Genomic DNA, 26,965 nt, shown 5'->3' on the forward strand with positions numbered 1-26,965 from the left:
TATACTGACAATAAATAGTGAGTGCTGCGTTATACTGTATTATATTTCCCGATATGTCCACTGGGTGGCATTGGGACTTTTAATAAAGAATTCCACTAAGTTATATATGATATATTTTGGAAATAACTTTGAAGATGGTCATATTTTAATAACATTTAGAATTACTTAGAATAAATTTGTTTGGATATCATGAGCATAAATGTGTATATATTATTTATTTATTTATTTTTAATGAGCCTATGCCTTTAGAATATAGTGTTGACATTAACCAACATGCCTCTGCAGACACTGCACCCATTAAAAATATCAGAACTTGATCATGATTGGTTAACCAGAGTCCAAACATTAACCAACAGTGCTGACATCATCCAAATTCAGCATATTTATTGGTTTAGAGGTGCAAATATGTCATGAGAGCAGGCTCTGGGTCCAATAGCACCCCTAATATAATCATGGGATACAACACAATGAATTGATAGTAAAAATCATTTGCAACACTTTGATTTTATGAATTCCTTCTTCCAGCCCTAGTCACAATAAGAATTGTGTAATAAAAAAAAAAATACTATACTAACGATTAGGGATGTAACGATACGGGCAATATCGTGATATTAAAACTGCCACAATATTGTCGTCATGTTCACAATATTTAAAAGGAACACATCAGTTTAAAAAGCCAGGTTGATTTCCATTTGTGCAGTTCTAGCACCCTCTGGTGGCTAGTTTATTAGTGTAATTTAATTTTCATTAGGGATCTTTTGGCCTTCTATGTTTAAAGTCTATGCTAATGGTCAGATGAAGGGGAACGTAACATGCTTGTGAACCGCGTTAATATGTGCGTGCATTAGCAACTAAGTGCCTCAATTAAGTGCCTCAATATTAAGTCTTATTAGAGATTGTTTATATGCATTTCTGTAATTTACAAAAGCCCCTCCGTGAGCCGGTACCTTAACGTGGTGGAGGGGTTTGCGTGTTCCAATGACCCTAGGAGCTATGTTGTCTGGGGCTTTATGCCCCTGGTAGGGTCACCCATGGCAAACAGGTCCTAGGTGAGGGGCCAGACTAAGAACGGCTCAGAAGACCCCTATGATGACGACGATATTTGGAGAAGCGTTTCCCTCGCCCGGACGCGGGTCACCGGGGCCCCCCTCTGGAGCCAGGCCTGGAGGCGGGGCTCGCTGGCGAGCGCCTGGTGGCCGGGCCTGCACCCATGGGGCCCGGCCGGGCACAGCCCGAAGAGGCAACGTGGGTCCCCCTTCCCACGGGCTCACCACCGGTGGGAGGGGCCAAAGGGGTCGGGTGCAGTGTAGGCTGGGTGGCGGCCAAGGGAGGAGACCTTGGCGGACCGACCCCCGGCTACAGAAACTGGCTCTTGGGACATGGAATGTCACCTCTCTGGCAGGGAAGGAGCCCGAGCTGGTGTGTGAGGCAGAGAAGTTCCGACTAGACATAGTCGGACTCGCCTCCACACACAGCTTGGGCTCTGGTACCAGTCCTCTTGAGAGGGGTTGGACTCTCTTCCACTCTGGAGTTGCCCATGGTGTGAGGCGCAGAGCAGGTGTGGGCATACTTATTGCCCCCCGGCTCGGCGCCTGTACGTTGGGGTTTACCCCGGTGGACGAGAGGGTTGCTTCCCTCCGCCTTCGGGTGGGGGGACGGGTCCTGACTGTTGTTTGTGCATATGCACCAAACAGCAGTTCAGAGTACCCACCCTTTTTGGAGTCCTTGGAGGGTGTGCTGGAGAGCGCTCCCTCTGGGGACTCCCTCGTCCTGCTGGGGGACTTCAACGCTCACGTGGGGAATGACAGTGAGACCTGGAGGGGCGTGATTGGGAGGAACGGCCCCCCTGATCGGAACCCGAGCGGTGTTCTGTTATTGGACTTCTGTGCTCGTCACGGTTTGTCCATAACGAACACCATGTTCAAGCATAAGGGTGTCCATATGTGCACTTGGCACCAGGACACCCTAGGCCGCAGTTCGATGATCGACTTTGTAGTCGTGTCATCGGATTTGCGGCCGCATGTTTTGGACACTCGGGTGAAGAGAGGGGCGGAGCTGTCAACTGACCTGGTGGTGTGTTGGCTCCGATGGTGGGGGAAGATGCCGGTCCGACCTGGCAGACCCAAACGTATTGTGAGGGTTTGCTGGGAACGTCTGGCGGAATCCCCTGTCAGAAGGAGTTTCAATGCCCACCTCCGGCAAAGCTTCTCCCTTGTCTCGGGGGAGGCGGGGGACATTGAGTCCGAATGGGCCATGTTCCGCGCCTCCATTGTTGAGGCGGCCGATCTGAGCTGTGGCCGTAAGGTGGTCGGTGCCTGTCGTGGCGGCAATCCTCGAACCCGCTGGTGGACACCAGCGGTAAGGGATGCCGTCAAGCTGAAGAAGGAGTCCTATCGGGCCTTTTTGGCCTGTCGGACTCCGGAGGCAGCTGACAGGTACCGGATGGCCAAGCGGAACGCGGCTTCGGCGGTTGCTGAGGCAAAAACTCGGGCATGGGAGGAATTCGGTGAGGCCATGGAAAACGACTTCCGGACGGCTTCGAGGAAATTCTGGTCCACCATCCGGCGTCTCAGGAGGGGAAAGCAGTGCACCGTTAACACTGTTTATAGTGGCGATGGGGTGCTGCTGACCTCGACTCGGGACGTCGTGAAGCGGTGGGGGGAATACTTCGAAGACCTCCTCAATTCCACCAACACGTCTCCTTTTGAGGAAGCAGAGTCTGGGGACTCTGGGGTGGGCTCTCCTATCTCTGGGGTCGAAGTCACTGAGGTGGTTGGAAAGCTCCTCGGTGGCAGGGCCCCGGGGGCGGATGAGATCCGCCCGGAGTTCCTAAAGACTCTGGATGTTGTGGGGCTGTCGTGGTTGACACGCCTCTACAACATCGCGTGGACATCGGGGACAGTGCCTCTGGATTGGCAGACCGGGGTGGTGGTCCCCCTTTTTAAGAAGGGGGACCGGAGGGTGTGTTCCAACTACAGAGGGATCACACTCCTCAGCCTCCCTGGTAAGGTCTATTCAGGGGTGCTGGAGAGGAGGGTCCGTCGGGAGGTCGAATCTCGGATTCAGGAGGAGCAGTGTGGTTTTCGTCCTGGCCGTGGAACAGTGGACCAGCTCTACACCCTCCGCAGGATCCTCGAGGGTGCGTGGGAGTTCGCTCAACCAGTCCACATGTGTTTTGTGGATTTGGAGAAGGCGTTCGACCGTGTCCCTCGGGGAGTTCTGTGGGGGGTGCTTCGGGAGTACGGGGTGCCGGGCCCCTTGATACGGGCTGTTCGGTCCCTGTACGACCGTTGCCAGAGTTTGGTCCGCGTTGCCGGCAGTAAGTCGGATTCGTTTCCGGTGAGGGTTGGACTCCGCCAAGGTTGCCCTTTGTCACCGATTCTGTTCATAACTTTTATGGACAGAATTTCTAGGCGCAGCCGAGGCGTGGAGGGGTTCCGGTTTGGTGGCCTCAACATTGCATCTCTGCTCTTTGCAGATGATGTGGTGCTGTTGGCTTCATCAGGCCGGGGCCTTCAGCTCTCACTGGAGCGGTTCGCAGCCGAGTGTGAAGCGGCTGGGATGAGGATCAGCACCTCCAAATCCGAGACCATGGTCCTCAGTCGGAAAAGGGTGGAGTGTCGTCTTCAGGTCGGGGATGAGATCCTGCCCCAAGTGGAGGAGTTCAAGTATCTTGGGGTCTTGTTCACGAGTGAGGGTGGGATGGAGCGGGAGATCGACAGGCGGATCGGTGCAGCGTCTGCAGTGATGCGGACTCTGTATCGGTCCGTCGTGGTGAAGAAAGAGCTGAGCCAAAAGGCAAAGCTCTCGATTTACCGGTCGATCTACGTTCCAACCCTCACCTATGGTCACGAGCTGTGGGTCGTGACCGAAAGAACGAGATCCCGGATACAAGCGGCCGAAATGAGCTTCCTCCGCAGGGTGTCCGGGCTCTCCCTTAGAGATAGGGTGAGAAGCTCGGTCATCCGGGAGGGACTCAGAGTCGAGCCGCTGCTCCTCCGCGTTGAGAGGAGCCAGCTGAGGTGGCTCGGGCATCTGGTTCGGATGCCTCCTGGACGCCTCCCTGGGGAGGTGTTCCGGGCATGTCCCACTGGCGGGAGGCCCCGGGGACGACCCAGGACACGCTGGAGAGACTATGTCTCTCGGCTGGCCTGGGAACGCCTCGGGATCCCGCCGGAGGAGCTGGTTGAAGTGGCTGGGGAGAGGGAAGTCTGGGTTTCCCTCCTGAAGCTGCTGCCCCCGCGACCCGACCCCGGATAAGCGGAAGAAGATGGATGGATGGATGGATAATTTACAAAAGCACAATCTTGTGGGCTTTTTTTTTTTAGTATGAACTCATATTTTTTTTTACAATATTGTGACCTTTATTAGTATCGCCAACCTCCCCACAATATCGTGATAATTATCGTGTTGTGACCTTTATATCGTGATATGGTATCGTGATGTTTGGATGTTTGGATCGTTACTTAGACTTAGAGAATTAGACTTGACTTGATTGATCCCTTTGGGATGGGTCCCTCTGGTAAATTTACGTGTCCAGCAGTAATAAGAACAGATAATAAAATGAAAAATAATTAAATCAATCAATAAATAAGGTTATTACACCAGAGATTGAATTAATATTAATAATAATAATAATAATAATAATAAAATAAAAATTCAATCAATAAATAAGGTTATTACATCAGAGATTGAATTAATAATAATAATAAAAAAATAAAATAAAAAATAAAAATGTAATCGATCAATAAATAATGTTATTACACTGGAGATTGAATTAAATAAATTAATATAAATAACATTGCATCCCTATTAACAATAATAATGATGATGATGATGATAAATTAATAAAGATAATAATTATAATAAATTAATAATGCTGCGATTGGCTGGCAACCAGTCCAGGGTGTACCCTGCCTACTGCCCAGAGCCAGCTGAGATAGGCTCCAGCATCCCCCGCGACCCTTGTGAGGAATAAGCGGTCAAGAAAATGGATGGATGGAATAATAATAATAATAAAATAAAAATTCAATCAATCAATAAATAAGGTTATTACATCAGAGATTGGATTAATAATAATAATAATAATAATAATAATAATAATAATAATAAAAAAATAAAAATGTAATCGATCAATAAATGTTATTACACTGGAGATTGAATTAAATAAATTAATATAAATAACATTGCATCCCTATTAACAATAATAATGATGATGATGATGATGATAAATTAATAAAGATAATAATTATAATAAATTAATAATGCTGCGATTGGCTGGCAACCAGTCCAGGGTGTACCCTGCCTACTGCCCAGAGCCAGCTGAGATAGGCTCCAGCATCCCCCGCGACCCTTGTGAGGAATAAGCGGTCAAGAAAATGGATGGATGGATGGATGGAAATTAATAATGATAGTAATTCTAAATGCATTATTTCAGTTCTATGCGCAAATTTTTTAAATGTTAAACATTTGAATAACTGTAGAAATGAACATTTATTTAATGGTTTATTTTGTGTCTAGTTTTAAGGGCCTGGTGGTGGACCTTGAAGATGGCAACTTAGTGAAGCTTGCTGAAGATGGAACAGTATTGAGGTATGCTTTTACCGTACTTTTTAAAACACGCACGTGATGAACTTCCAGAAACATCTCAGAATTTGTTATATTATACACTGGCAATTCAAAATGACTTTGTTCTTGAGTCATTTGGAAAAAGAATGAGTCTAAATGTCGAATTTCTTTCCTTGATTAGAGCAACACATGGAACTACTGACCTGAGCACAGAAGAGATCATCAAACATTATGGTCCAAAAAGGGAGTGGAAGCACTTTAACAGCCTCAATACCTCTTTCGCAAGATCTGGTATTTTCATTACTTGACTTATTGTGGTGCAGAATGCATTTTGTGAAATATGCCAAAATGCCGTATTTGAGAATGTTGCTTTCAGTATATCTTTTGTTTGTATTAATTTGCTACTACTCTGTTTTGGTCCACGCAGCTAAATACTATTTATATGACAACTACTTTGATCTACCTGGTGCTCTCCTCTGTGGAAGAGTTGTGGACATGTTCCACAAGGTAATATTTAATTAAAACCATGTACTGTAATACAATACTTTCATGTAAATGGTTGAAATGCCAATGAAAAAAATCAACACCAAAAACATTTTTATTTCATTTATATTTTGTGAACAGTGTGGTAATGAAGTGAATTCAGACTTTTGGAAAGACATGGTAGCTGCTATTGACCACAATTACAACACGTCGGCATTTAGAGGTATGAATTTTATTCAAACTCATCACAGTTGTTAGTACCCAATACTGATTGCATGCCACACATGTGATATGTCGTTCTCTTTGTCGCAAGGTTATAATTCTAATTAGATCTTCAAACTTTCAGACGTATTTATTTAACGATTGGCCGATTAAATTAAAAAAATTGTCTAAAGTCATAGTCATTGGCTAAACGGCCGATGTTCACCAATTAAAATAAATGTACACAAATCTGCTGCACACATTTTTCAACACATTCACCACACAACAAGTCACACCTGGGTGTTAAACAGAAGGCATTTTAATTGGTAGAAAATAATCTATAATAGGAAAGGCTTGTATCATTGTAAATATTTTTTTGTCATTTCAGAGGATGCAGGGACATATTTCCCCAATGTTAAGCGGGACCCTGGCCGTTACTTGCAGACCTGTTCTGAATCCGTCAAGACTTGGTTACACAGCATGAAGAATGCAGGCAAAGTCCTCCTTCTCATTACCAGCTCCCACAGTGACTACTGCAGGCTCATCTGTGAACACATCCTAGGGTATGATTTCTCAGATTCACATAAAATTAATAAATAATCTCCACTTAAGATGAATTGTTTTGTTCAGCATGTTATTATAATAGTCAATGAATTTATTAAATGGAAATACATTGCTTAGCTCCCAATTTTGACATTCTCTCAGCCATTCTTCACGGTTCTTTAATTTTAATATTATGTATTTTTTTTTTTTTTTTATTGTGTCTTTATTTGGAATGTTTTCATTTTAGGAATAACATATCTACATAAACCAGAAACAGAGTTTTTTTTTTTTTTTTTTTTTTTGTGGTACATTTCATGTCATTTCCCATTTAGTAAAATTTACAGTGAAAAAGTTCAGTCTAAAAGTCAGAGTTTGCTGGTCCTTAGCGTTGTCCACTTTCCTTGAGCGAAAGCGGTTCACTATTGGAATGACGTCATATGAAACTCATGTTATACAATCCCTTCACAGTCAAGGTATACAGTTGTTGTCATCATACCAAATTTTTTTGCTTTGATTCTATATTTTTTTTTTTTAAATTACCACCATACAAAACCATGCCAAATGCTTGAAACATCAGTAAAGGCAATGGTATAATACTTAACAGCTAAACAACTTCAAATTATTTTTATTTGTATTAATTTAAACAATATAAGGATACTAACAGTACTTTACTATTGATAAAATGAAAATTATGAAATGTTAGAACAACTTAAGAAAAAAACCCTAACATTTTTAAAGGTCCCCTCATATGAAATGTTCACTTTTGGGGGGGTTTTGACATAAGTATGCCTTACCATAGCCTGACTAAGTCCCCAAAGTTGTGAAATAAACGATCCATGTTCGTATCACATTAGCTCAAACAGCACTCTCAAATGGGCTGTTTCAGCAGGTCGGTTTTACACGTCACTAACCCCGCCTTTTTCGGTTTTATACGTCACTAGCTCAGCTCGAACTCCACCCTCACAATTTTCAACCCCTCCCCCCCGCCGGAGCAAACAAACAGCAGCAGCAGCAGCAGCAGCAGCAGCAGGAGGACAGCATGATTCACAATTTTGCGGCCCCGTATTTCCGGCCCGGAGGGGCGTGGAGGGCCGGGACCTACGCCGTTGGAAAGCCAAGGTTGAGCCGGTTCTGGGGATGAGTTCATTTTCCCCGTAGGACTTACAGTTCGACCGGTACGGGGGTGTCAATCCATCTCCCGAGAGTTGGGTGGCCGATTTTGCGGCCCCGTATCTCCGGACCGGAGGGCTGGCATCGACGCCGTTGGAAAGCCAAGGTCGAGCCAGTTCATTTTCCCCGTAGGACATATGGTTCGACCAGTACGGGGTTGTCAATCCCAGTAGCTGCACCCGAAAAATGTGCATCGTGAGGAGGATTAGCAGCCATAACAGTTTGTGCCAAACATTTGACTGATGACTGCTTCAGGCATTTGGGACAGTACAAACGTGGATTACCAGAACATCTTTCACTTATCCCGGGATGAGTACCAACTATTGAAACTAATGAGCCAATATTACGTCAGTTGCAGACTTGAAGACTGTTTGTAAACAGGAGCACACGGAAAAGATGAGACTTAGCCACGCCCAACTCATTTTGTAGTAAAAACACGGAAGTCTGGCGAGCCTTGGCCACGCCCACCAAAATCCGCTCGTTTGATGCTAGGCTAACAGTAGACCTTCCTCGTGGAGACTGCAACTCTACAACAAGGTACAATTTCGTGAGCATTTCTTTTGATACAGTATTAGGGCGTTCTGAGGATGATTGGTGTAATTGCTGCAAAGCTCATAACGGGATCTTTAAACACTAATAATTTTGTATGTTCAGTACTGTACAAAAGTCTTCGGGCACCGAAAGATTTGCTGTTATTATTATTTAGGTCTCGGGCAGTATAAAATGTCATTGAATATTTAATGTTTGACACCTCAGCCGCTAATACTGTGAAAACTTGTGCAATGGAAACCCAGTAATTTTATTACAGTATGTATTGTAAAATACTGTACGTGACCAGATGGACCATTGATTGTAATTAAATAAAATAGCAAAGTGATTTCACCCCTGTCATTGTACTTGATATGTCAGTTTTTGTAGATGGCTAGAGAGCCCACATTGTTTAGATATTTGTAGTTATTAACATTCATTGCAGTGGTAGTTTTTTTTCCCTGTCTGAGTGTATGCCCTACTGTGTAAGTGGTCTTTGAATGCACCTCGTGTGTCGTGCCAAACGCGAGTGATGTCAATGTTTCACTTAACAGTTACAACTAGGGATGGGCGAGTACCGATACCAGGTATCGGTATCGGGCCGATACCAGCCTTTTTTCAAGTACTCAAGTACTCGTGACGCAGACGAGTACAAGCGACCGATGGCAGAGGGGGAAAGACGTCAAGTGAGTCCTCCTTGGGTGAAGGCAGACGTAACAGCCCAGACACACGGGGGGGCGCTGCAACCTTTCAAGGCATGTCGCACCTCCACAGCTCACCTGGACTATGACTGATGGAAGGAGACTACTTAAGGAACGGCGACAAAAGGCATTGTGTATTGTGTTGTGTGATAATATGAGAGTGTGTACGGAATTCTTTGTTCTCTGTCACCCAAAACACATCGTCTCCTTGCCAAGGAGATGACCTTGCTTGGAGTGAGGGAGATAGAGGGGTGCTCCGGTGAAGCATCAATATCCAGGCGATAAGGGTCCAAGATAGCAGTTACAGTCGGCCTTGAGGCTTTCATGTTGGGCACTCATTGGCCATATTAGTTCTTCGAGGCATGCTGTCAACTTCTCCAAATTCGTCCAATCCAATTTGCGAAACTTCTCAAAAGTTGCATCAAACCTGCGACTGGGCTTACTTGTAGCCTGAGCCTGAGTGTTGAGCACACACCCCAGCCCTTCAAACATGACCAGCAACTTCGCCATTTTCAATAGTACTGCCAGTGTCTTCTGAACTTTTCAATAAATCAAGAAATTGTGTGCTCAAATTAAGCAGAATACCTGTTATCAAAATTCCAATAATGTATGTGACTTCCAGTTTCTGCATACAGTCTTCCAGGAGCTCAAGTATCTTGATGGTTTGGAATTCTGGGCTTCCCTGCTTAGATTGCTATCAGCGACCTGACCCCAGACTGAAGAAAACGGATGCATGACTCGCACTGTAAAAATTATCATGAGTCAAACAAATGTTGCATGTGCTGTTTACGTTAGTGTGCATTCGGTGGAACACAGCAGATGAAACGTGAATGACAATCGGGAAGACAGTACTGCTACTTTATTTGTATGGGTTTCCTCTTTTGCTTGTTGTGGGGCCTAGAGAGTTTGCACTGGTAATTTGGCTGCACAAGGAATTCACTCTATTTTCCATGGCTCATACTTTGAGTGCGCGTTGCAATTTAAAACCAACATTTTTAATCATACAGTTAATGTACATCATTTATTCACCACTACTCATATTTCCAGTGTGAGTTGGAATTTAAAACACTTTTTTTTTTTTTTTTTTTTTTTTTTTTAATTGTTCATTGTATGCAAATCTTAACGGACTATAAAACATCACATATTCTGTCAAATGTTTGTGTTCTTGTCATGTTGCAGGAAGGACTTCGAGGAGCTTTTTGATGTCATCATCACAAATGCCCTCAAGCCTGGTTTCTTCTCCTTAAAACCACAACAGAGGTCCTTCAAGAACCTTGGTGAGCACTTATTTATGCTTTAAAATAAACTTCCTTACTTTGAGGGTGGAACGAGGGCAACAGTTACTGTCACACACGAATTAGCAAACATCTGCCAACTTTTATCTGTTAGAGGTGCTATAATCAGCCAATATAATTAACAAGCCGACTAATGACCAGTTGGACCCTAGTTTATTATTATTATTATTATTATTATTATTATTATTATTATTATTATTATTTTAACTAAGTTTATTTACAAAACAGCTCCTGCTAAGAGTCCTAACAAGCCAATAGAAGTATGAACAAAAAGAAGGAAGTATTAGGCCTTCAGAAACTTGGTCCCATGTAATGAAGTTGAGTGATCTCTACTCTGAAGCAATGCAGTGCAAGAGCGGAAATTCAGAACAGCTTGATCACTGATAAAAGATTGACTCAGTTGTTTAGTTTCATACACTGTGATACATTTTTCTTAAGGTTTGCATGTTCAAAAGTATGCACAAACATGATTGCGCATACAAACAGATACCCTACTACTACTACTACCCTGGCAAAAAAAACAAAAAACAGAATTGTGTCTGCCAATTTTACGCTGTTCATTTTGTGCGTTGTGGGAGGAGTATATCCAAATAAATACATTTATCATGAGCAATGTGATTTATCAAACCTAAGATAAATTGGAGCTGGATGATTTTGCATCTAAATAGCATGTTTGAAAGGTGGTTGCAAGCCAGCAATTTTGGAGCTTGTGAATGATCTGAGGGCTGCCTTGGAGCCATTCATTAAAAGGGATCATGCCATGTCACTAAAATTTCTGTGAAATTCAATCTCTGTGCATTTAGGAGTATACTGTCAAGTTTCAAAGACATTTAGGCAAAATGGTCGCATATCTAGACATCCAATAAGCGAAGTGCGCATTAAGTTGTGCATGTGTGAAAATCAAGTTAAAAAAACAAAAACAAAAAAAAAACTTCCTACCAAACATAGCTGTCATTTGAATGGCATAGTTTGCGTAACTGTACACCTTTAAGCTTGCAAGAATTGTTTAAACGGCTTTCAGCCTGAAGTGACAAAATGGCAGATGCACTCTGTGCCATTTTTACCTGTCCTAATGGAGTTTGTAGGCAAAAAACACCATTGTAAAGCTCGAGAAGACGGAAGTATATGCTTGTAAACCTCTGTTTCTGAAAAGAAAGATCCAAACAGACATAAAAGAGGCTAAAATTTCTTTAACACAATTATTTTGTCAGTATCCTGAAACCAAGGGAACAAACAGAGGCATCTTGAAGCTTACGAGCGCACATACGTGTAACGAAACTACTGGACGGTCATTTAAGTACCTGGTTCTAGCCCCAGTTGACCCCCTCAGTGAAGAAAGATCGTACACATCTCTTCCTTCCCGATGTCCCTCGTCGGTCCGACTCCCAGTAAAGTGTACACATTCAGCCAAATATTAAGCACTTAATTAAGCTTTCGTAACTGTAGTGTCTTGGCAGAGGGCAGTCGATAACAACACGTTATGCATGTTTAATACAGATTAAATAATAAACATCAACTTTCAAATGGTCCAAATTGATCTTCCCCCATTAGACCCCATTAGTTTTCACTGAAAAGATGGTAGCAGGCTACTTGCCGGCCTGCCCATATTACACCGTCGCTTATTGTCAAACATGCACATTTCCCTCTTCCTTTAAAATATGTGCTACAACTTGTCAGAGACAACAAGCCACACTCTTCCTAAATCATGCGCACGTCCCACACCAACAGTATGCAATCTGTGAAGGCAGGGGTCACCAACATGGTGCCCGCAGGAAGTGGTTAATCCGAGCGGAACACACTGGTATGCAGCAGCGGATCTTCCAAAAAATATCCCTTGATCACCCAGACACTTCTCAACGTACCAAAAATGTACTTTGAGCTTTCTGGTACACTCATTAGCGCATCGCTTTAATATTTCAAAAAATCGGTGCCAACGCGCTGCTCTGAGAGCTTTCACAGCACCGAGCGCATGCTTACTATGTCAGCTTGGTAAGACTCCATTAACATGATGTTCTGTTTGGTATGCTAACATATTTGTAAGGTTTGTTATGGATTATGAAGGAGTCAGTGAATTTTTTGAATGCCACTGAACACATTGACATCAAATGTGTTGACATCACGGAGGTCTCTCTCTCTTTCCACTTGTGTGTCGTGTATGAACTTGGACCTCACAAGACTCAACAGAACATGACAGCTTTGCCACAAGTCCTCAATGGTAACACATTACAATAAAACACAAAATAGTTCGTTATAAAATGCAGTACAGTGCTAAAAAAATAAGTTACTACTAATCTGTTTATCCCAGTGTTTAACCTTAAAATAGCACCAAACATGTTTTCTTTTTCCCCCAAATTCAAGCTTTCAGCAAACATGCACTAAAAACTATTGACCAGAAATGCTGAATTTTAGTCATCTTAATTATACCTTTAAGATCAAATGGCTCTAGAATTGTCCTGAATATTCAGGTTCATTGTGGTTCTTTATACCGTATAACATTTTCAAAAAAGTTGGTGGTCTGAGGTTCTTACTTGGATGTAAGTAGGGATGTCACGATACCAGAAGTTTAGTAGTCGATGCCGATACCAATGAAATTTCACGATTATCGATGCCATTTCGATACCACAAAAATAAAAATAGAAAATAAACAATAAACCATGTACTTCAACGTACACTCCTTTATTAGAAGTGAACAACAAACAACGATACTGTTTGCTTAAACAGAACAATTGTAGCTTGTAGCATGTAGCTTTAAAGCATTACAATTAAATACTGTACATTAAAGTATTAAACAATAGAATAAACAATACAATGGAAAACTGTGAAAGGATTAACAATATTGACATTTCAGTTAGCAGGTATAGCTTAATGGCTGTATGAAAACAGCAGATGCTGCACTAATACACACTCAGACACTCACTGCACAGATGCATTGCAAGCAGTAATTTACAGATATGGTGTGGTGAAACCTTTTTTTGTGATGGCCTATTTAAAAAAAAAAAAAAAAAATGCCAGAATGACAATGAAGGATAGCTTATCATATCCGCACGTATGCACGCGCACAACCACGCACACAGACGCGCGTGCGCGCACAATCAAACAAACAAAATAACGACTAACGTTTGATATATTATTTCAAGGTTGTTTAATGTTAGCCTACTTTAGGTGATTCAGTAAATTAGCTGCCCGGCAACATTACTTATGCGGGACAGACGAGGCTGAACATAAAGCTAACGTTACTTCGCCAAGCAGCTCATTTAGTGTGGGGGTCATCACACTAACGTTATTAGTATGGGCAACAATGATAACACGAGAATTCAAATGCATTCATCACCCTTTTAGATGTTTCGCTAAGTTGGATGTGTTCCCCCCATTTTGTCTGGAAACGGTTTCTGCATCTTTTGCATACAAGTATTTGAGAATAGATTATTAATCCCTGTTCATCAACCTCAAATCCAAAGTACTTCTATACGCGACTTTTGGTGTTTTTCTTCTAAACTAATTGAGGGACAGCTGCCACTGCAGTTAACGACGCAGATTTGCGGGCTACTGCCATGTTGCACGCATTGACTGGTCTTCCTTATTGTCACAGCAGCAGGGTACTCACCTCATTAGATGTTGCGTGGGTTGCCAGATAAATGCTCATTTATCCCCCCAAAACAACACAAAAGAAGCGGCCAGATCTGCCGCCTCGGTACCAACGGTACTTTGGGTATTGTAGAAAAGGCAGTACCGTCAAATTTTCAGAATCTTGGCATCGACTTGGTACCAAAGTATCGGTTCTCGTGACAACCCTACTATTCAGTGGCGAAATTACCCAGCTCTTCAAATTCGATGACCGGGCTTGCTTGCGTGGAAATTATGTTCACAATTTTTCACCACACAAGGATATTATTTGGAACAATTATGATATTATAAGTCGTAAAAAAAAAGTTTATACAAAGTAGGTTGGATTGAAAGGGGTCTAACTTTTATTGCTGATCTTTTTGATGATACTGGGAATCTCTATACTTATGAGAACTTTTTGAGAGTCAAAATGTTATGTTCCGGGGTTGGATCCCAAAACGTAGACACAAATAAGAGTTTTTTCAACACTTTATTCGCATAACATCAAAAGGCGTGGAACTAACTTGACTTTACCAGAAACAACGGGAAGGCATCATGGATCCAGAGGCATGGAACAAGGCGAGCAGAGGAGCAGGTGGCCACATGGACAGAGGAACGGATTAATAATTCGGCACCAAGACACTTCTCTTTCAGATTTATATAGACAGTGAATGGATCAGATTGGCTGTGGCCACTGGCCAAACATGTGGGTAACAGGGCTGACATGGATTTCTCTGATTGGCTTCTGACCAGATAAAGAGATTAAAGCAGCTATATGGAAGATTTAAAATTTAAAATCGCTACTGCCACCTGTGGACGAAAACAAACTGCACGCTCGTACAAGCTGTGCGCACTCGTACGTGCACAACCTCATTACTGAAGACTGGGCTCTTCATATCCAATTAAATTATGTTTTCAGAAGTAAGAAGTTTTATAATGTTATACAAAGCTGGCCACTTCACGGAATGAGACTCTCGATCCCCACTAAACAATTAATGTCCACGGGAAGTGCAGATCATATTGCTTTAGTCGGTTGAAGTCCAGTTCTGTGCTGTACTCCAAAACGATGTGCAAATTACATCAATTAATTGGACCTCTTTCCGACATCAATATGCAGTTACATATTGTTGTCACCCCGCTCGACGGACGTCAACCTGATTCAAGTCATTATTAGTTTGTCGCCCCCAGGCTAGTGTCATTGTACATTAGCCGAAAGATGGGCCGTCATTTATGAAAATTGACGATATAGACATATATAGACCCATTCACTGCTTAGTGTGATACAGCTGTGAATGTTATCGCCATTCAGTAGTAGCGTTCACATAACGCTAGCATGATGTAGCTACAATAGGCTGTTTTCACGGAGGAAAATAACGCAATATTTAGCCTGATTGAAACGCCGCAGAATGGAAAGTCTGTTCTTCATAAAGTCATTCTTTTCTATTTCATTCAATCTTGCCACCCCTTTCATGCTAAATGTTGCCGTCCACCTCCTTTCACCCCTAGTTACGACCGAGAAGTGATCGATCTTGAGGTTACTGCTATTAGAAAACAACACAGTTTTTGCTTCTTACGTTTTGGAATAGAAAGAAAGCCAGCTGTGAATCACTTTTCTAATCCAAGTCCGATTCAACTCTCTCCACCACTGAAATGTAAAACCGATGTTCACTCTCGTTTTTGCCCAGCGTTCCGCGGAGTAATAGCGAGTGTCTGGGGCAGCAAAAATCTGTACTAGTTCCGTCTTCGCGACGACAGGAAGCAACGGACGAGAACGCGCATGACGTCTCATCCCGCAGACAGAGGGCGGGAAATTCGAAGGATTCGGACCGGACGCTTCCTAAATAATATTGGCCAGAGGCTTGCAGGAGTACCAATGTGAACAGCTAAGATGTTGATCTTGGTCAAATAAAAAGGCTATTGTTAAGATATTTTTTGGGGAAATCCTCCATATAGTAGCTTTGAAGATTCCTGACATCCCGATAGCTTCTGACTTCACATAGCTTCTTACCAGTTGAAACTAGATGCTGGTTACATCAGTTCAAAACAGACACTTGACCACACAGTCATGACCCGAACATAACCCTTGCTCCAAATAAAACACAGACAAAACACAGTCATGACAAATGCTACCAGTAAATTTTCTTCTGTTACAAAAGCATTGCCCATAAGCATACTAATATTGATGATATCTTATTTAAAATATCAGAATGTTAGCATTCTAATGTCTGACCTTAAAATTGATGGTATTGCTTTAACATACAGGAAATGCTCTAACAAGCATATACAGGGTAAAAATAGGATCTCACTCGGGGTGAATAATTTTTCAATTCGCAAATTGAAGACGTCAAATGGAGTAAAGCATGCGGTTTTGACAGGTGCCATCATAATTTCGGACCGAAGCATTGTTCCACATCGTTCCGATCATGAATCTTTTACCGGAGCGCAGTTCCGGACCGTTCTGGCCCGCTTTCAACCCTGGTCCTACTCTGAGGAAAGGAGTTATTTTTTTACCATTGGAAGTTTTGAATCTGATTGAATGGCCATGCCATGTGGTGTCACTCAAGGGTCAGTCCATGGACCCCTTTTATTCAGACTGTATATGCTATCCTTGGGTTACTTTTTTCTGAACTGAAATGTGTGGTTGTGCTGGCTGTGGCTAATGTCTGTGCCGATGACACACAGCGCAGTGTTCCCAAATGACAAAAGTTCAATGCTTACTGGTCTGAAGGTAATTAAAAGTTATTTTTAAAATCCATGTGTGATGCCTATGTTATAACATACAGACACGTTGCCAATAAAAGTTAGGCGCCCATTTTTTTAATGGCTAAATCTAGCTGTTGCAGCTTGACATCAGGTGCCCTTTGTAGTCCGGAAATTACTGTACATTGTAACATGTAACAGGGCATGCCTAAAGTGTGATGTTGTAGACAGGCTTATTTGTCTTTTCCAGAAAATGTATATTTAAACTAGGTACCAAGTTTGGATGAATTATTTGTTTCTGTTCCAGTGAATGATGTGGAGGAAAATGAGGATATGCCATCATTGGACAAACCTGGTTGGTACTCCCAAGGCAACTGGATGCACCTCCATGAACTGCTTAAGACCATGACAGGAAAACCAGAGCCCAAGGTGAACATGTATATTACAATACGGCTGTCGGGCACAAGCGCTAGTGTGAAAAGCACCCAATACTCACTTTAACTAACGTTTTTTTGCAGAAATTCATGCTAAATTTTCTCAGAGATTCCACTGCATTCTTAATTATTGTGCATGTTGATTATGAATTAAATATGAAATTGAGTTTCAGCATAAGGATCTTGTGTACCACAGACCCAACATTGAGGTTGTAATTGTTGATAACGCATAAGGATGCATCAGACAGCACAAGAAGTCACCCTTAGTTACCATCATACTTTTTTTTTTGGGGGGGGGGGGGGGGGGGGCATAATCTGGAAGTGCTTCTCATACAAATATCAACCCTTATTATTATCTACCTTTCAATGACATGACGTGCGTGTGTGTGTATGTTATTTTGAAAATGCTTAGTTTTATTTAGTTTCAGTATTTGTTTTTGTTTTTTAAATGTGTATTACTTGTGCACAATATTTAATAAACATCATGGTAAAATGAACTAAGTAACACATTTTGGCGGAGTTAAATATAAAAGCAGGAGAGCCGAGCCATTGGAAGCAAAGGTCAAGCAGGCAAATTTGTCGCCAAGGAGCGCCATCATCTGAAGGTGCTTTTCTACAGTATTGGCTGAGGATAGATGACATCTCTTCTGTGTGACACACTTTAAAAAGTCTTTATTCCGATTAAATATCAAAATAAATCTACTTTAAATCACATTATTACCCATGTTTTGTTTTGTTTTTTACATTTGGGTGGGGATAGCATATTAATAATCAGAATCCAACCAGGCTGACTTGATTTCACATTCTACTTGAGAAAAACACAAACATGGACTTCTTTAATGAAATCACTGAGCATTGTGGACCTGCACCTCAATTTATGGAATTTGACTTGTTTGAACTTGCTTGCTGTCTTTCAGACAGAGTGCAAACGGGTTCTATCATGCCCTTTTTGGTATAATCATAGTTTGCCTTCAATCACATGCACTAAACTTAAAAAACAAAACAAAAAACAAAAAACACTTGTCCTTTCTCGTTACCTTTTTTGCTGACCCTGTAGGTTGTGTATTTTGGCGATAGCATGAGGTCGGACATGTTCCCTGCCAGCAGCTTTGGGAAGTGGGAAACGGTGATGATTGTAGAGGAAATGGAGGGGGAGGGTGTCCCCAAGAGTGATGCAGCAAGGTCTAATGAGGCTCAAGTGGAGCCACAGGAGAAAAAGGGAAAGTTTGAGGTAAGGCCCCAACTTTTCATGTCATGACTGCCATATGACCAATTCATATACATAATGATTTGTGTTACTGCATTTCATCTGCATGTTTACAGTAGATTTTTGTGGAAATGTGCTGCACAAGTCCATCAGAATTACCCATTTTATTCTTGTCCATTGTCAGTTTTGTGCTTTTTTGATGTAGTTAATAGGGATGTAATGATATCCAAACGTCACGATACGATATTATCACGATATGAAGCTCGCGATATTATGGGGAGGTTGGTGATATTCAAAAAAAGGTCAATATTGTAAAATAATGAGCTCATAAAAAAACAACAACACAATATTGTGCTTTTGTACATAACGGCAATGTTATGTTATTATTATTATTATTATTATTATTATTATTATTATTATTATGTTGTGTTGTTAATGCAAACACCCATTGAGTTCCTCCACATATTGACTTGCTTCACAGGCATATTATGTTCCCCTTCATCTCGCAATTAATGTAGATTTTAAACATACTGTAGAAGGGCCAAAACATCCCTAATGAAAATTAAATTGCACAGAAAAAAACTAGCCACCAGAGGGTACTAGAACTGCACAAATGGAAATCAACCTTACTTTTTTGCAACATATGTGTTGCATTGTGAACATGACGATGACGATATTGTGGCAGTTTTAATATCACGATATTGCACTTATCGTTACATCCCTAGTAGTTAATCAGATTATATTGTAATTATTTCCAGCAATTTTGTCCATGTGTGTACATTTTTTGGGCTTTATGATATTGGGGAAAAACATGCAATATTTGAATATGGGTGTTGAATATTGCCATATTGGTGATATTGTGATATTTAACGTGCCTTAAAAAACGTGCCTTAAAAAAATGAAATTTTTATTATCTAATGAAACTTTTTTTTTTTTCATGTGGAAAAATAAGACAATTTAATTTTATTGATTAGTTGTAATAACTGTAATACATACATTTTAACTCACAATTTTAAGTTTTTTTTTGTTTGTTTTTTTTAGTTAGTCCCTAGTGCTGTTCTTTTATTGAATGGCGATGCATATTTAAAGGCGCAGTCTGACGGTTTCACTCTGGAAAAGGCACTTTTTAAATACAGGATTTAAACAAACAAACTGATTCTCAATTTACAGCTATAGGCTTCTCTTAACTTGTGGTGGTGATTTTGTCCTAAACCGGCACCCCCCCAGCCTGTATTTTGTCATTTTGTGTTTGTTTTGTAAACAGCGGGACGTTTCTGTGGAAAGACGGTGTTTAAACCCCTCCAGCCAATCGCAGAGCGGGGGGTGGCGTGTCACAAACGGGGCTGGGCGAATTTGCCAGCTGCGTGACGTCAGTCCCGCGGGAATTTGAAAGCACGCGCGGATTTTTTTAAAATTTTCACTCACTCACTCACAGAAGCTTACATTTGTGAATGAGTGAGTGAAAAAAAAATCCGTGCGTGCTTTCAAATTTCCGCGTATTCATCAAGTATCAGTATTTCTCTAGTTAGTCTGGAAATGAAGAGTTAAATAAATTGTACAATTTCATATTTTTTGCATATTGTATCAACAGGCAAGCATGAAGTCACCATCCACGATGTCCAACCAGTGGGGCTCCTACTTTGTTGATGTACATAGAAGTGGTGGAGAGGACGAGGAGATCCAGAAACTGACGTGGTGCTGCCACTGCATTCACAAATACAGCACGATGGCCATCCCTAGTGTTGAACACATAGCAAGTAGGTCACACCAAGTCAAAAACAAAAAAAGCTGCAGACACAGTAGGATATTTAGTGGCTTCAGAAAAGTAGCCATTTTCAAAACCTCAGTTCCATTTTCAAAACATGATTTAATTGAACACAATTCATTACAGGTTACTGGTTGACAACCACATTTTCATTTATTTATTGTTTAATCATAATTGATATACGTTATTTCAGTAAAGTGAGTACACGGCACCTCACATTTCTGCAGATATTTAACGCTGGCTTTCCATGGGACAACACTGAGGGAACAACACAATGAAAAGTAGTGTGTACAGCCTATATAACAGTGAAAATGCATTGTTCCCTCAAAATAACTCATCATACAGCCATTAATAGCTGAACCCCTAACAACATATTGTTATATTTGAAGTTGAGAATTCAAGGATTAAAAGATCCAAGGCTCTCTCGCTCTCTCGCTCTCTCTCGCTCTCTCTCTCTATCTGCATGAACAGCTGTCATGATCCCGGGATCGAGGTTGCGTCAGGTTATTACAGTGCTTCTCAATTATTTTCTGTCATGCCCCCCTAGGAAGAAGAAAACATCCCCCACCCCCCCGCCCGTGCGACTATAAATAGTATCATTTGTCTATAAAATTGTTATAAGTGGGGACTTCCGGTCGGAACACCGTCGCAATGGCTGCGTGTTGAGAGAGCTCCCGACAGAACCAGTTAAGTTTAAAAATTCCCCAGTTCAAACGAAGAAAACCAAGTCGACAATAATTTGAGAACGCAGGGGTGAGAGAACTACCAATAATTTGAACTGAAAGAGTAGAAAAGAGAGCGGTGGGAGGAAATACACCGGGCGGGAGCGCTAACGACACAGTGCTAACGGAGCAAGCTAACGGGCAACGACGGTGACAAGGCAAACTATCGACGGGAAAATGACGGATGTGGAGATAATCTTGCGCGAAATAAGGGATTTTCGCCGAGAGAACAAAGAACAATTTGATATCCTCAAAGAAGATATTTTGAAGGCAAACAAGAGATTGGACGAAGCTGAAGAGAGAATCGGAAAAGTGGAGGGCCCAAAACACAGAAGTAGTGGTAGCAGAAATGCTAAAGCTACACGCAAACATGGAAGATAAACTGCTGGATTTGGAGGGTCGCTCCCAGCGTGAGAATCTGAGGATTTATGGAGTTCCGGAAGGTGCCGAGGCAGACTCACCGACCATGGTTATGTTTGTGGAAAAGCTACTAAGGGAAGGACTTGACGTGCCGGAGAGTGACCTGGATTTGAAGATTGAAAGGGCGCACAGGTCAGCTGGGCCGCAACCACCGGACCAAGCGCCACCGCGTTCCATTATTGTTAAGTTTCTGAGCTTCCTGACTAAAGAGACGCTGCTTCGAAAAGCCTGGCAGGGGAGAGGATTTACATGGCAGGAGAAGCACATTAACCTCGATAATGACTATCCACCGTTGGTCCTAAAAAAACGACGTCAGTTCGCTGAGGTTCGAAAGGCTCTGAAGGAAGATCACATCGCATTTCAGACCCTCTTCCCTGCTAGACTGAGAGTCAGATACAAGGCTGGGACCAAAACATATGACACCGTTGAAGAGGCAACCGAAGACATGTCAGGAAGAGGATACAACGTGATGGTCATCAGACCCCCTGAGACACTGATGGAGCGGATACAGCGACTAACTTGGAGACAAGCAGGCAGACGGACGACGAAAGACACCCTCAAAACAAGAAATGGAACTGGCTACAAGGAGAAGCTCAGAGCCTTCAGGAGACCAACACCCGCACCGGCTGAAGGCTGACCCCCATCCCCACCATCAGCACCACCACTTCAGGAGACCAACACCTGCACCGGTTGAGAGCTGACACCCCCCGCCCACCACCACCACCAAGGACAACTAATTCAACAGACTGCCGACTGGTAACGTTGATAAAATTTAATGGTAGAGAGACACTAGAATTTAAATAGGTTCATGTTGGGTTTTCTTTTCTTTGCCTGAACACGCAATCAATGCTGAAAGGGGCCTCTCCCTCCATACGTTGGGGGGGAGATCGCTCCTTTGGAGCCCATCACGGAGGCTCACCAGGGTCTAGTTCAGAGACCCCTACATTGGAAGTTAAAAAGTTTGTTTTGGTTTAAACATGTTTTTGTTTTCTTATTTGTTTTTTCTTTTATACCTCCACGGGTTCTGGAGGGAGTTTGGGAGCACAATAGTTTGATGAGAATGTATAAGGGAGCATTCAAAGATGGAGCATAGACCAATAAAAATAGCGTCATTCAATATTAATGGTGTACACAACCCAATAAAGAGGACAAAAATCCTATCGAAACTAAAAAAAGATAATGTCCAAATAGCTTTCCTGCAGGAAACACACCTTAGTGATTCTGAGCATGCTAAGCTGAACAAATTGGGATTTAAGCACATTTACTTCTCTTCTCATGAGTCTGGCAGAAGGAGAGGGGTTGCGATCCTGATATCCAGCGCAGTAAACTACGAACATGTAACAGAATATAAAGATAAAGAAGGTATGTTTGTTCACATAACCGGTAAAATAAAAGGCAACTTGATAAGCCTTTTTAATGTGTATGTACCACCTGGAAGCGACTGGATCTTTTATAAACAAATATTTGATATAATGATAACTAACAGTAAGGGGACATTGATTTGTGGGGGGGACTTCAATATTAAACTGAACCCAAAATTGGATTCATCATATGGGAGATCTGAAGCAAGGAATATTGCAAAGAAGATTAATACACTTATGAATGAAATGGGAATTGTTGATGTATGGAGAGATAAGAACCCGATTAACCGAGAATATACACATTACTCACCTGCACATCATGTCTACTCTCGAATTGATTACTTTTTCATGTTTAAAAAGGATCTGTATAGGGTGGCGGGCTACGAAATTGGCCCATCTACCCTATCAGATCATGGCCATATTTACCTGTCTGTCCGCCTTGGCAATAAAAATAGATCTACATTATGGAGGTTAAATACGAATATATTGAATAACGAGAAAATTAAGAACATTTTAAAAGAAGAAATTAGTGAATATTTGAAATATAATGATAATGATGAGGTGACACCGCCAATACTATGGGATGCACTAAAAGCAGTGATAAGGGGTAGAATTATAGCCATTTCATCCCGTGAAAAAAAAATGAGACAGGAAAGACTGAAAATTATAGAGAGTAAATTGAAAATACTCCAAAAAGAACATTCAAAGGGTTCAAAGGACGAAATTAAATTGGAAATAATAAATCTGAAGAAAGAACTAGACGATTTAAACACACAAGAAGTACAAAAAAAACTTCTTTTTACAAAACAGCAATATTATGAGGCAGGAGGGAAATCATTGAGACTTTTGTCATATAGATTAAGGAAACAACAAGCAGAAAGGACTATATACAAAATAAGAAATCCGAGAACAAAGGCAATAGAAACAAGTCTGGAGAAAATTAAACAATGCTTTTATGATTACTATAAAACACTATACTCTCAATATCAAACTGGGAATGATGCCCAGATCGAGTCTTTCCTGTCCCAATTACAGCTACCAAAGGTTACAGAGGCTCAAAATGACAAATTAATGACAAAAATAACAGAAAACGAAATTAAATTAGCAATAGGTAAGTTAAAAAGAGGGAAATCTCCAGGAACAGATGGTTGTAGCTCGGAATGGTACCGAACTATGCAGGAACAGCTTATACCAACGCTTGAAAAGACATTTAACTGGGTTTTGGAAAGGAAGGTAATCCCCGCTTCATGGAAGGACGCAATGATAACGGTTATTCCCAAGGAAGGGAAGGATAAGCTAGAATGTGGGAGTTACCGTCCGATTAGTCTTTTAAATACTGATTATAAACTATTTACTTCTATAATGGCAAGAAGGATAGAGGTAATATTACCGGACTTGATCCATTTGGACCAGACAGGTTTCATTAGACTTAGACAAACTCAAGACAATATTAGGAAAACGCTACACATAATAAGACATGTTACTGAACAAAAATTGCAGACGCTGATACTAAGTTTAGATGCAGAGAAGGCATTCGACTCGGTAAATTGGTCTTTCTTATATAAAGTACTTGCGAAATTTGGCTTCCAATCCAACCTGATTGACGTTTTTACTGCATTATACGATTCTCCTTCTGCCAGAATCAAGATCAATGGGGACCTTACCCACCCTTTCATCCTGGAGAGGGGTACGAGACAGGGCTGTTGTGCCTCACCACTACTCTTTGCACTGTTTATTGAGCCATTGAGTCAATGGATTAGACAAAGACGAGACGTGAAAGGGGTGAAAATGGCTTCGGAGGAGCAAAAACTGTCTCTATTTGCAGATGACTTACTGCTATACATTACATATCCAACACAGACCCTTCCAAATTTGATGGACATCTTAAAAGAATACGGTACACTGACAGGATTTAAAATCAACATTCACAAGACTCAGGTGGTCACATTCAACTATGACCCACCGCCAGAAATGAAGAACAAATTTGATTGGAATTGGGAGGCGGATTCGATCAAATACCTGGGAGTCACACTACCAAAAGACTTTGCCAAACTGTTTGATCTCAACTTTGGTCAGTTAAATGTGAAACTTAAGTCAGATTTACAAAGGTGGAGTATTATTCCATTTTTGAGTCTGAGCTCAAGGATTGATTCAATAAGGATGAACGTGCTACCCCGTTTGCTTTATTTATTTCAATGTCTACCAATTACAATATCACCAAAGCAGTTCAATGAGTGGGACAGATTAATTCCAGGGTATTTATGGCAAGGACACAGAGCTAGAATTAAATATAAAACATTGCAATTGAGTAAAGAAAGGGGGGGGTTGTCACTTCCATGCATACAAGACTGGTACTGGAGATGCCTGTTGGAGAGACTGTGGGGCAAATGGAGCGAACCACTCTCATATTTTTTGGTCCTGCCAGGTTATTGAACCCTACTGGAGAGAAGTACATGCACACATTGAGAATGTATTTGGTGAGACAATTCCCTTTAAGCAAGAATGTATGTACCTATGCGACTTGAAAAAGGACAGCTGGTCTATGAGTGACAGGAAACTGTTTAATATACTCATAGCGGCCAGTAAGAAATCTATTACAAGAAAATGGTTGAAGGTGGTTCCGCCAACTGTGGAAGAATGGATAAACATTGTGCATGATATATATGTCATGGAAAAACTGTCATATTGCCTCAGGGTTGACTTCGACAAATTTTACCGGATGTGGTCCAAGTGGACTGAGTATGTGAAACCAACAAGGTCGGATTTCAACTGACGCAATATTAGGTTGTAAGGATCTTCGATCTTTATTCCTATCTTTTCTTCTTTGAACGCTGGGTAGGTGAAATAGGTTAATTGTGCTCCCCGTTTCTTTTTGTTAATTGTGTTATTTCATTATTATTCCTGTGTTATTATTGTAAATCTCTGTAATCTCTCAATAAAAAGATAATTTCAAAAAAAAATTGTTATAAGTACACCTCTACATATCACTGTATCCTTATTAACGTATACAAGAATTAAAAAGAAAGAAATATGGATCACCAACATTAACTCTGGAGCACATTTTTTATTTTTTTTTTAACTTTAACCTGCAAAACAAAAATATATAAAATAATTTGTACAGTTTTTTTGTTGTTGTTTTTTTTTTAATCAAAGATGATGTCTGGATTAATGGCTACAATGAGCACGCTTTGCAATGCACAGGTTTTCGAAGCGGGGTTTGAAGCAGGACACAGCAACTCTCAGCTCCTGTTCAATGTGTAGACGGGACCTGTATTGGCACTGGGCAATTTGGTACGCAACCTCATATGATGCCAACTAGGGCTGGGTATTGCCGCCAACCTTACGATACAGTGGCCACGATACGATACGTATCGCGATACCTATGTATCCCAAATAAGACACATTTTATTTAATTTTTTTTAAACAAAATCTAGGAAAATTGGTACACTGAGACACGTGCCATGTTAAGTTTATCAATAAATAAATGTTGACATTCTTCCTCTGCTTTCATTTTTCTTAGCAAGATACAGTGTCCAATCACCGGTGAGCTATTTTTGCATTAATTGAAGGCAATTAACTTCAAAGACGCTGCTGGTTTTGATTTTTTAGGTACAATGCAAGCCGCAAAGGCAAACTTGAACGGCTGATTTAAAATTAACGAGCAATATCGATTCTGACGCCTGCGTATCGATACGTGTATTGTGATGAGGCCCGCAACGATATATTGCCGTATCGATTTTTTGAGCACACCCCGAGCAACAATGCTCGCTGGCTTACTGAAGTAGCAGTCACAAAGCGGGATGATTGTTGGCAATATGCAGCACGTTTTCTCTTACTTACTTACACATACTCATCATCTGTGCTGTGTGCAAAGCGCGCATGCTCAGTGCAAACAAAACTCCTACACTACCGCCGAGCGAATGCTCCCTGCGCGCACTCTACCAATGAGAGCGCCACTACCCCCTAATGTAGTTGAGGTGCAATTGCACTTTATTCTAGGACAGTAAAAAAAAATAAAAATGCATGTTCCTCCAGGTCAAACGCAGCCCCCTTGACGGAGCCTTGCGCCCCCTTGGGGGCACTGTAAGGAACTTTATTAACTCTGACGGGGAAGGACTGGACGAGACGGAAGGGGAGTAGACTGGGCTGGACGTGGACACAGATCATGGCGGAGACTTGGCGTGGCGTGATGCGGAGACTTGGCGTGGCGTGATGCGGAGACTTGGCGTGGCGTGATGCGGAGACTTGGCGTGGCGTGATGCGG

General features: G+C 41.7%; 1 protein-coding gene across 2 annotated transcripts in view; it reads left to right on the forward strand.

The window, feature by feature from the left end:
* nt5dc1 (5'-nucleotidase domain containing 1) overlaps positions 1–26,965 on the forward strand; it is a 43,062-nt gene that overhangs the window by 12,219 nt on the left and 3,878 nt on the right. The window contains exons 3-11 of one of the 2 annotated variants that reach the window (XM_077510981.1): positions 5,521–5,592; positions 5,750–5,859; positions 5,996–6,075; positions 6,193–6,274; positions 6,641–6,815; positions 10,374–10,471; positions 17,100–17,221; positions 18,284–18,457; positions 20,025–20,190. In XM_077510981.1, coding sequence (XP_077367107.1) covers positions 5,521–5,592; positions 5,750–5,859; positions 5,996–6,075; positions 6,193–6,274; positions 6,641–6,815; positions 10,374–10,471; positions 17,100–17,221; positions 18,284–18,457; positions 20,025–20,190 — 1,079 coding nt within the window. The remainder of the gene's footprint in view (positions 1–5,520; positions 5,593–5,749; positions 5,860–5,995; positions 6,076–6,192; positions 6,275–6,640; positions 6,816–10,373; positions 10,472–17,099; positions 17,222–18,283; positions 18,458–20,024; positions 20,191–26,965) is intronic. The other variant, XM_077510982.1, reaches the window with a different exon arrangement.

The sequence above is a fragment of the Festucalex cinctus genome, chromosome 21, assembly GCF_051991245.1.
Source record: "Festucalex cinctus isolate MCC-2025b chromosome 21, RoL_Fcin_1.0, whole genome shotgun sequence".
In the NCBI taxonomy this organism is placed as follows: Eukaryota; Metazoa; Chordata; class Actinopteri; order Syngnathiformes; family Syngnathidae; genus Festucalex; species Festucalex cinctus.